This window comes from Oncorhynchus mykiss, chromosome 21, assembly GCF_057628025.1.
Source record: "Oncorhynchus mykiss isolate SJ-2025 chromosome 21, ASM5762802v1, whole genome shotgun sequence".
NCBI classification, from domain to species: Eukaryota; Metazoa; Chordata; class Actinopteri; order Salmoniformes; family Salmonidae; genus Oncorhynchus; species Oncorhynchus mykiss.
This window is the reverse complement of record NC_143042.1, coordinates 35,688,071-35,700,153: the sequence shown is the minus strand read 5'-3', so window position 1 is coordinate 35,700,153 and position 12,083 is coordinate 35,688,071. Positions and strand designations below refer to the sequence as shown.

Sequence of the window (12,083 nt, the reverse complement as noted above, 5' to 3'; positions counted from 1 at the left end):
TTTTTACATTGGTACCCCAGGTCATCTTAGGTTTCATTACATACAGTCGGGAGGAACTACTGAATATAAGGGAAACGTCAACTCACCATCAGTACGACCAGGAATATGATTTTCCCGAAGGGGATCCTGTGTTCTGCCTTCCACCCAGGACAATGGATTGGATCACAGCCGACGACCCAAACAACGACGTCGTAAAAGAGACAAAAGAAGCGGTCTTCTGGTCAGGCTCAGGAAACGGGCACATCGCGCACCACTCCCTAGCATACTACTCGCCAATGTCCATCTCTTGACAATAAGGTTGATGAAATCCGAGCAAGGGTAGCCTTCCAGAGAGACATCAGAGACTGTAACGTTCTTTGCTTCACGGGAACATGGCTCACTCGAGAGAGAGAGACGCTAACGGAGTCGGTGCAGCCAGCTGGTTTCTTCACGCATCGCGCCGACAGAAACAACCATCTTTCTGGTAAGAAGAGGGGCGGGGGGGTATGCCTTATGATTAACGAGACGTGTTGTGATCATAACAACATACAGGAACTCAAGTCCTTCTGTTCACCTGACTTAGAATTCCTCACAATCAAATGTTGACTCCATTATCTACCAAGGGAATTCTCTTCAATTATAATCACAGACGTATATATTCCCCCCCAAGCAGACACATCGATGGCCCTGAACAAACTTTATTTGACTCTATGCAAACTGGAAACCATAGTTGCATTCATTGTAGCTGGGGATTTTAACAAGGCTAATCTGAAAACAAGACTCCCTAAACTGTATCAGCATATCGATTGTGCTACCAGGGCTGGTAAAAGCCTGGATCATTGCTATTCTAACTTCTGCGACGCATACAAGGCCTCCCCCGCCCTCCTTTCAGAAAAGCTGACCACGACTCCATTTTGTTGCTTCCAGCCTACAAACAGAAACTAAAACAAGAAACTCCCGTGCTCAGGTCTGTTCAACGCTGGTCCGACCAATCTGATTCCACGCTTCAAGACTGCTTCGATCACGTGGATTGGGATATATTCTGAATTGCGTCAAACAACAACATTGATGAATACGCTGATTCAGTGAGCGAGTTCATTAGACAGTGCATTGATGATGTCGTACCCATAGCAACGATTAAAATATTCCCAAACCAGAAACCGCGGATTGATGGCAGCATTCTCGTGAAACTGAAAGCGCGAACCACTGCTTTTAACCAGGGCAAGGTGACAGAAAACATGACCGAATACAAACAGTGTAGCTATTCCCTCCGCAAGGCAATCAAACAAGCTAAGCGTCAGTATAGAGACAAAGTAGAGTTGCAATTCAACGGCTCAGACACAAGAGGTATGTGGCAGGGTCTACAGTCAATCACGGATTACAAAAAGAAAACCAGCCCCGTCGTGGACCAGGATGTCTTGCTCCCAGACAGACTAAATAACTTTTTTGCCCGCTTTGAGGACAATACAGTGCCACTGACACGGCCCGCTACCAAAACCTGCGGACTCTCCTTCACTGCAGCCGACGTGAGTAAAACATTTAAGCGTGTTAACCCTCGCAAGGCTGCAGGCCCAGATGGCATCCCCAGCCGCATCCTCAGAGCATGCACAGACCAGCTGGCTGGTGTGTTTACGGACATATTCAATCAATCCTTATCCCAGTCTGTTGTTCCCACATGCTTCAAGAGGGCCACCATTGTCCCTGTTCCAAAGAAAGCTAAGGTAACTGAGCTAAAGGACTACCGCCCCGTAGCACTCACTTCCGTCATCATGAAGTGCTTTGAGAGACTAGTCAAGGACCATATCACCTCCACCCTAAGTTTGACTTTTTGTGTATGAAATTAAAAGTCTGAGAAACTTCACATTAGGTCACCTGTTTGTCATAGTTGAGGGGTCATGGTTTGCTCTCTTCCTCTTTAGCAGTGTGGGTTTGTGAAGGAAGGCGCTGTGTGATGCTGATCAGAGAGAGTCAAATAGAGAAATGGTTGTAGTCATATGCAAAAACCTGCAAAAACCTAGTTGTTGGGCTGATGAGTACACATGAAAAGTTGTGCATGGATTTATGTCCTTTTCAGAGAGAAGAATGACAATGTTCTGGCAGCATCTATTATCTGTAGTTCACTTATTAATTTATCTTTTACATTCAATCTATCACTGTGATCACTACTTTCCTGGGTTAATACTTTGAACAGTTGACAGACTGTAACTCAAGAACATCTACATGCAGTTGACCTCCAAATAGCTACAACATAAACCAAATGATAAACATGCCATGACCTCAAACCTTTGACACCTCTCTTAGTGACATTAAAGATTGTACTGAAAATGTTCAAAATTATTGGCATCCTTGATTAAAGTACCATTAAGAAATTGACAAAATAAAAATATTGTCTGTGAGTATAACAGAACTGATATTGCAGGCGAAAGCCTGAGAAAAATCCAATCAGGAAGGGACTCTTATTTAGAAAGCTCTGGGTTCCTATGCGTCCCTGTTAAGCAGTCAAAATCAAATCAAATCAAATCAAATTTATTTATATAGCCCTTCGTACATCAGCTGATATCTCAAAGTGCTGTACAGAAACCCAGCCTAAAACCCCAAACAGCAAGCAATGCAGGTGTAGAAGCACGGTGGCTAGGAAAAACTCCCTAGAACGGCCAAAACCTAGGAAGAAACCTAGAGAGGAACCAGGCTATGTGGGGTGGCCAGTCCTCTTCTGGCTGTGCCGGGTGGAGATTATAACAAAACATGGTCAAGATGTTCAAATGTTCATAAATGACCAGCATGGTCGAATAATAATAAGGCAGAACAGTTGAAACTGGAGCAGCAGCACAGTCAGGTGGACTGGGGACAGCAAGGAGTCATCATGTCAGGTATTCCTGGGGCATGGTCCTAGGGCTAAGGTCCTCCGAGAGAGAGAAAGAGAGAAGGAGAGAATTAGAGAACGCACACCTAGATTCACACAGGACACCGAATAGGACAGGAGAAGTACTCCAGATATAACAAACTGACCCTAGCCCCCCGACACATAAACTACTACTGCAGCATAAATACTGGAGGCTGAGACAGGAGGGGTCAGGAGACACTGTGGCCCATTCCGAGGACACCCCCGGACAGGGCCAAACAGGAAGGATATAACCCCACCCACTTTGCCAAAGCACAGCCCCCACACCACTAGAGGTATATCTTCAACCACCAACTTACCATCCTGAGACAAGGCTGAGTATAGCCCACAAAGACCTCCGCCACGGCACAACCCAGACAGGATGACCACATCAGTGACTCAACCCACCCCCTCCAGGGACGGCATGAGAGAGCCCCAGTAAGCCAGTGACTCAGCCCCTGTAATAGGGTTAGAGGCAGAGAATCCCAGTGGAAAGAGGGGAACCGGCCAGGCAGAGACAGCAAGGGCGGTTCGTTGCTCCAGAGCCTTTCCGTTCACCCTCCCACTCCTGGGCCAGACTACACTCAATCATATGACCCATTGAAGAGATGAGTCTTCAGTAGAGACTTAAAGGTTGAGACCGAGTTTGCGTCTCTGACATGGGTAGGCAGACCGTTCCATAAAAATGGAGCTCTATAGGAGAAAGCCCTGCCTCCAGCTGTTTGCTTAGAAATTCTAGGGACAATTAGGAGGCCTGCGTCTTGTGACCGTAGCGTACGTGTAGGTATGTACGGCAGGACCAAATCAGAGAGATAGGTAGGAGCAAGCCCAGTGAATGAGATATCAACCAGATTCCTTTTTCTATGGCTTCCCTAATGTGTCTAGTGTCACAATACATAGTTTCAGGCTTTTATTTTGAAAAATTAGCCTGAACGTCAACATTGCGTCAGTGGTCAGCTGGAGTCTCTCAGAGTGTTTTGTGCGTAAGAGACAAATACGGCCATTGTTTCTCTCTTTCCTACTAAGAAGCCACCTGTCCCGGTTGATATATTATCGAATAGATATTTGAAAAACACCTTGAGGATTGATTATAAACAACGTTTGCCATGTTTCTGTCGATATTATGCAGCAAATTTTGAATACTTTTCGGCGTTGTCATGACCGCAATTTCCGGTCTATTTCTCAGCCAAACGTGAAGAACTAACGGAGTTATTTCGGCTACAAAAATAATATTTTTGGAAAAAAGGAACATTTGCTATCTAACTGGGAGTCTTGTGAGTGAAAACATCCGAAGCTCATCAAAGGTAAACAATTTAATTTGATTGCTTTTCTGATTTTCGTGACCAGGTTGCCTGCTGCTAGCTAGGCATAATGCTATGCTATCGATAAACTTACACAAATGCTTGTCTTGCTTTGGCTGTAAAGCATATTTTCAAAATCTGACATGACAGGGTGATTAACAAAAGGCTAAGCTGTGTTTCAATATATTTCACTTGTGATTTCATGAATATGAATCTTTTCTAGTTATATTTTTGTCCGTTGCGTTATGCTAATTAGTGTCAGTTGATGACAACGATCCCGGATCCGGGATGGGTAGTTACAAGAGGTCTGATGGCCTTTTTTCAGTCTCTCGGTCCCAGCTTTGATGCACCTGTACTGACCTTGCCATCTGGATGGTATCGGGGTGAACAGGCAGTGGCTCGGGCAGTTGTTGTCCTTGATAATCTTTTTGGCCTTCCTGTGACATCGGGTGCTGTAGGTGTCCTGGAGGGCAGGAACTTTGCCCCCGGTGATCTGTTGTGCAGACCGTACCACCGTCTCGAGAGCCCTGCTGTTGTGGGCGGTGCAGTTACCGTACCAGGCGGTGATACAGCCCGACAGGATGTTCTTAATTGTGCATCTGTAAAAGTTTGTTAGGGTTTCAGGTGACAAGCGAAATTTCTTCCACCTCCTGAGGTTGAAGAGGCGCTGTTGGGCCTTCTTCACCACATTGCCTGTGTGGGTGGACCATTTCAGTTTGTCAGTGATGTGTATGCCGAGGAACTTAAAACTTTCCACCTTCTCCACTGCTGTCCCGTCAATGTGGATAGGGAGGTGCTCCCTCTGCTGTTTCCTGAAGTCCACGATCATCTCCTTTGTTTTGTTGACGTTGAGAGGTTGTTTTCCTGACACCACACTCCGAGTGCCTTCACCTCCTCCGAGTGCCCTCACCTCCTCCCAAACTGCAGACAGTGAGATCAATGATGAATCAAAACTATAGTTTGATTTTGGGGTAAGGTACAATACCATACAGTGTTTCAGAGGCACGACTCTCAACCTTCGCCTCTCCCGAGTCCGTACGGGAGTGATGGGACCAAACTGTAACTAGGGTGGAGGGATGGAAGGGTGGAGGGATGGAGAGGTGGAGGAATGGAGAGATGGAGGAATGGAGGGATTTAGGGATGGAAGAATGGAGGGATGGAGGGACACATCTTCAGAGGAGGAGCAGAAGGAACCTGGGAACATGGATTATGCACGCTCAACGCGCACGCACAAACACACCAACACACTCACGCACAAACACACACACACACACAAAACACACACACAAGCACAAACACACACACACACAATAGCACCTTGTACATGAAGGATTTTTTTTCATATTTTATTTACCAACAGATATATTATACTTTAGCATGGTTTAATTGTGTTTCACTGTAACAGATTTTTTAATTATAAGGTGTAATGATGATGGATCTTATCTGCAGCTACAGTAATTGTGTCTGCTTTGTATTGTGTATTGAGTTTTGTTGTAAATTCATTCAAATGCATTATCTTTGATTTATGATGTCTGTCATTCAGATCTGTTTGATGTCTGTCATTCAGATGATAGAATTACATATGTGTACATGAATTTCCAAAATATTACAAGTATTATTCACGTTTTCTTCTAATGGCCTGTACTTTTACATTATCTTTGCATTGTGCTTTTTAAAAAAAGCTATATTTTATCCACCAGATGGTATGAGTGCTTTCATACAGTACATGGATATTGTCATCGTCAACTTTTCCAGAAAACCTAATTTGGTCAAACCTCCTTTCAGCCTAGTATAGATCTTATGCTCCACAATGTGTGATTTAAAGGGGCAATCTGCTATTTCTACATCAAATTTTGGACTTAATTACATCTACCCATTGAATCTTGAAGAATATAACATAAATGCCCCATTAGCAAAGTTAAAATGCCATACCCCATCAGCTGAAGACCCGTTGATATTTTCAGAATGATTTTTTGGGGAAGGGTGTGCCTGAAAATAAAAGTTATTCTCAATTTTATGATGTTATATACTCTGCAGGAGTTCCTTTTTAATATTGAAATGTGGACATGCACATCTATGATGGCAAAGCGGTCTTCCAAGTAAGCAAAGGTTAGACTCATGAGCCAAGGTGTGGTATTTACACAGAAACAATATTGAATATTTCCATTACTGTGTTGAATTCCAAGTAGAAGAGGGGCCTTTGTCAGTAACCAGGGAACCACTACTTTCCGAGAAAGTTAGCAGGTGTTTCATTTCCCTCAGCCACACTGACCTATGAGCATGCAGAAGAAGTCATGCAAACACTTCTGCAGGTATATGAAGCCAAGATGAAAACGCACACACACTGTTATGATATTTTTGCTCTCTCTCACTCGCTCTCTCTAAACCCCCCTCTCGTCCTCTTTCTGTATCCCTCCTTTTGACTTTCTGCAACTTTGATTGGTCAGCTCCTAAAATAACACAGCTACCGGTATGTATCGGAGTAATACCATGACCATTAACCACACAACCAGCAGCAGCTAGGAAACACATGCTGCAAAACCACCACCATCAGACTGATCAACACAGTGCCAAACCCCAAATAGTGCCAAAGCCCACGCCTCATACGGGAATTATTTTTTTTAAACAGCAGCCCTCCTCAAAAGGAGGTCTCTACTCTTTCTTCTCTGTGTGTTTTGGTTAGTCAACTGCTAGCTACCAGTGACAGTGATAGATAAGTACATACAGCCAGAGGAAGCAGTCAAGCCTTAAAGAGATGTTTGGTTGTCCCTTCTCCTCCTTCTCAAAACAGGGAATACTACTTATCCTACTCTCTAACCTCCACTATGGTAAGTTTTGTAAAAAAAAAAGTTTTTTAAATAACTTCCTCCTGTTCATGCTTTGTATCTATTGCATGGGCTTTCTTGTATTATAAAGTTAGTAAAACCGTTCTCTAACTTCCTTGTTGGTCTTTGCAACGGTGTGTGTTGACTGTAGATTGCCTAGTAATCAGTGATTGGTTGGGTATTTAGGATCTTTTGCTTTATTACTGTGTGATAACACCTACATAATACCTATATTCAGGAACATATCGTGATGAAGTGATTCAGCAGTTTAGAATGAGTGCCGATGGTGTGGCTGGGTCGGCAGCTGTTGCAGTGCTTCTAGAACGCAACAAATCTTACGATGTGAAACGCATGTCATTCATTAAATGTAAGGCAATACGGGACTGTATCAAATTATTGTTTTTATTACATAATGAGATACACCGCAGGACTAGGATAACTGTAGGTATGCCCTAAATATCCCCCCTCTTGGAGTTGTTACTTTATTTTGTCTTAATTCATGACAGATGATTTTTTGTGTAAGGGTTTATAATTTGTTACTTCAGACCGACATGTATTTATAATGCCTCCAGCGTTGTATAGGACACATTTCTGGTGAATAATTAAACATTAAACACAGTGTGGTTTGTACTTGTGAGCTGAGGAGGGGTTATCAGATTCACCCTCACTTCTCTTTTCCTGTCATCTCATCCTGTTCTACTGAATGTGTGGGAGGAGTGGACTTTAATGAAGTTAAAAAGGACCCACACACTCAGATACGTAAATATATAAAGTGAAAATATGCAAAGTGCCACGTAAAGCATAAATGAAACCTGGAAATGCGATATATAAATCCAATCCATTATTATCTATTATTGATTAGGTAAGACTTTGCATTGCAGTGTATTATTGTGTAATTATTCATGCAGGCACACTGTAACAAGTATTACAGTGTAACAATGAGTAATTACAACACTTGCTATACAGTACGTACATGAATAATTATACAGTAGTAAGTGCACTGTAATATAAAGAGTAACCTTTGATTGGTGTCAGAATGCTAATGTACATGTTTGTGTTTCAGGTGTGGGTGTTTCTTCATACTCGCCGTTCCACAAGACAGTAGGGGACTCCGTGGAGATCCCTGCAGGCTTAGAGGGGCAAAATGTCACCATAATGCAGTGGAAGTACAGAGGAAAGGATATTTAATGTAGAATTCAACTCAGAAGTTGTATATTCACGAGGATCCCAGTTTGATGGGAGACTAGAGTTGAATGTCATTAACTTCAGTTTAACAATTAGGAAACTGACTCTGCAAGACTCAGGGGAATTTCTTGTTACTGCTGAAACAGACAAGCAGATTCCCACTAAGGCTGTCACTCTTCAGGTTCACGGTAGGCAGCTATCAGCATTTTTACATAGTTTGTTTCCTTTTCTATGACTATAGTGTTAATGACATCTTCCATCCATTGTCTTGCACTCTGGTATCATCTCGTTGACGTCTCTCTCTCAGAGCCTATATCGAAGATGGTGATCCAGACAGACATCAAGCTATTGGGCAACCACTCCTGTACGGTACGGCTGGTGTGCAACGTGTCCTGCTACCCCAACATTATCTACACGTGGGAGAGAGACAATGAGATCTACGGTGACGCCCAGCAGATTCACTTCTCTCTCTCACCAGCAGAGGGAGACATCAATGTAAAGTGCAACGCCTCCAACCTAGTCAGTTGGAAAACTGCCTCTACGACAGTAAAGTGTAGTAATGACACAACCACCCCAGGTACCTAGATATCATAATAATCCCTTCTATAGACTTTTCAGTGTTCTTATAGGCTTATGTTGTCAAGTAGAATATGTCATACTTTTGATTACATTTACATCATTTAGCAGACACTTTTATCCGGCTCGGGGGTTCAAATGGTGTGTGAAAAACGCTGACTCAGATACCACTCCAGAATCCCCCATAAGTGTTCAATTGGGATGAGACCTGGTGACTGAGACACACACACCCTTTAAGCCCCCTATAATCCATTGATACCCCTCTTTCAAAGTCATTGACATCTCTTCTTCTAGTCATGGTAGACAAAATAATGGACAACTGGGCTTTTTTTTAAACCCCTTTTCCTCCCCAATTTCGTGGTATCCAATTGGTAGTTTCAGTCTTGTCCCATCGCTGCAACTCCCGTACAGACTCAGGAGAGCCAAAGGTCGAGAGCCGTGCGTCCTCCGAAACACAGCCCAGGCAAGCTGCACTGCTTCTTGACACAATGCCCGCTTAACACGGAAGCTAGCCACACTAATGTGTCGGAGGAAACACCGTACAATTGGCGACGGTGTCAGTGTGCATTGCGCCCGGCCCACCACAGGAGTCGCTAGAGTGCAATGGGACAAGAACATCCCTGCCGGCCAAACCCTCCCCTAACCAGGACGATGCTGGGCCAATTGTGCGCCGTCCAATGGGTCTCCCGGTCGCGGCCTGCTTCGACAAAGCCTGGACCCGAATCAGGATCTCTGGTGGCACAGCTAGCACTGCAATGCAGTGCCTTAGACCACTGTGCCACTCGGGAGGCCCGCAACTGGGCATTTTTATTTATGACCCCAAGCATGACGGGATGTTAATTGCTTAATTAACTCAGGAACCACAACTGTGTGGAAGCACCTGGTTTCATTTTACTTTGTATCTGTCATTTACTCAAGGGTTTCCTTTATTTTGGCAGTAACCTGTATAAGACATAGAGCCCTGTAGTCGTTATCATACTGTATAGTCTAATCATGTGTGGTGTACAATATGTGACAGGACAGGCATGGTATTCCATCTACATCGGAGTATCAGTAGGAGGCGCTGTGGTGCTGATCCTCACTGTAGCTGTGGCAGTGTGCTACTGCAGGAAACACCGTAACAAAGGTATGTACAGCTTAGGGCCCTCAGCTGTACTTAAAGTGACATTTCAGGTGGTTCTAGAATCATTCTTCAGCTGATATGATTTTGTTTTCAATTTGGGGATTTACTAAAAATTGGTAAAAGAGTGAAACCCGTTATGAGTGTTGTTTATTTATTCCTGGGTATGTTTGTTGATATCCTGTTTGAAATGTTTCTGATTGGTTGATATTTTGTTCATATTAAACACAGCAGATCTAACTGACAACACAATATATGCTGATGTTATGGACAACACAAGAAGTAGAGATGTAAGTATACAATGCCTTATTATGTATCTGAATGTGTTAAAGTTGTATGTACTGTATTGTAATGGGCTGTATTTTGATTCCAGACAAGATCAAACAGTCATCTAAACCCAGTATCCATCTATGAAACTGTCAATGATCTGGTTATCCCAAGATTGAACAAGGTAAGATATAAATGGTCATAATGGTAAAATGTATGTGGTTGAATGGAAGACTATGTAGTCTACTTTGAGAATAGTCACTACCTTTCTTGATGTTGAAACAGTTTCTTCTTGATTATCTGTCACATGCAGCCGCAGACTCTGTATGACAAGATCACGTTTGGACGCCGGGAAGCCCACCCTTCTCCTTTCCAGGAAGTATTGTGAGCTGAACAGGATAGATATAGAACCCTCTGCATCCTCTGCATCTTACACATGTACATTCTGAAGATAGGCCTAGATGTTACTGTTTAATTTCACGCTCTACACTATTTGTTTACTTTTTCATGATTGTAATCTTCCCCCTTTGTTGATCTCATATATACATTGTATATATTTACAAGTATGTGGACACCTATTCAAATTTGTGGATTCAGCTATTTCAGCCAATCTCCACAGACAAACATTGGCAGTAGAATGGCAGCACTGAAGAGCTCAGTGACTTTAATCATGGCACCGTCATGTTTTGTTTTTCATGGTTCCCGCTAGGCCCCTAAGTTTCAGTGAAGGGAAATCTTAACACTACAGAATACAATGACATGCTAGATGATTCTATACTTCCAACTTTGTGGAAACAGTTTGGGGAAGGCCCTTTCCTGTTTCAGCATGACCATGCCGTCGTGCACAAAGGGAGGTGCATACAGAAATGGCTTGTTGAGATCGGTGTGGAAGAACTTGCCTGGCCTATACAGAGCCCTGACCTCAACCCCAGTGAACACCGTTGGGATGAATTGGAACGCTGACTGCGAGCCAGGCCTAATTGCCCAACATCAGTGCCCAACCTCATTAATGCTCGTGGCTGAATGGTAGCAAGTCACCAGCAGGTGTCCACATACCTTTGGCCATCTCAAATGTATACAGTACCAGTCATAGTTTGGACACATCTACTCATTCCAGGGTTTTTCTCTATTTTTACTATTTTCTACATTGTAGAATACTAGTGAAGACATCAAAACTATGAAATAACATATATGGAATCAAGTATTAACCAAAAAGGTGTTAAACAAATGAAAAAAATATTTTTGACTTTAGATTGTTCAAAGTAGCCACCCTTTGCCTTGATGACAGGTTTGCACACTCTTGGCATTCTCTCAATCAGCTTAATGAAGAATGCTTTTCCAACAGTTCCCACATATGAAGGAGTTCCCACATATGCTAAGCGCTTGTTGGCTGCTTTTCCTTCACTCTGTGGTCCAACTCATCCCAAACCATCTCAAATGGGTTGAGGTGTGGTGATTGTGGAGGCCAGGTCATCTGATGCAGCACTCTCCTTCTTGGTCAAATAGCCGGTATTCAGCCTGGATGTGTGTTTTGGGTAATTGTCCTGTTGAAAACCAAAACATAGTCCCACTAAGCGCAAACCAGATGGGATGGCGTATCGCTCCAGAATGCTGTGGTAGCCATGCTGGTTAAGTGTGCCTTCAATTCTAAATAAATCACTGACGGTGTCACCAGCAACACACCCCCACAACTCCTCCATGTTTCACGGTGGGAACCACACATGCAGAGATCATCCGTTCATCTATTCTGCGTCTCACAAAGACACAGTGTTTGGAACCAAAAATCTCTCCTTTGGACTCATCAGACCAAAGGACAGATTTCCACTGTCTATTGCTCGTGTTTCTTGGCCCAAGCAAGTCTCTTCTTCTTATTGGTGTCCTTTTAGTAGTGGTTTCTTTGCAGCAATTTGACCATGAAGGCCTGATTCACGCAGTCTCCTCTGAACAGT

At 43.4% G+C, this 12,083-nt stretch overlaps 1 protein-coding gene across 1 annotated transcript; it reads left to right on the top strand.

Moving 5' to 3' along the window:
- Positions 1-6,802: 6,802 nt before the first annotated feature.
- LOC110500437 (CD48 antigen) lies at positions 6,803-10,901 on the top strand. The gene is given in 8 exon segments (XM_021577814.3): positions 6,803-6,989; positions 8,050-8,174; positions 8,176-8,359; positions 8,479-8,748; positions 9,766-9,873; positions 10,099-10,157; positions 10,241-10,318; positions 10,448-10,901. Coding segments are annotated over 8 exon segments (972 nt in total). The 5' UTR covers positions 6,803-6,916; the 3' UTR covers positions 10,523-10,901.
- The last annotated feature ends 1,182 nt before the right edge of the window (positions 10,902-12,083 follow it).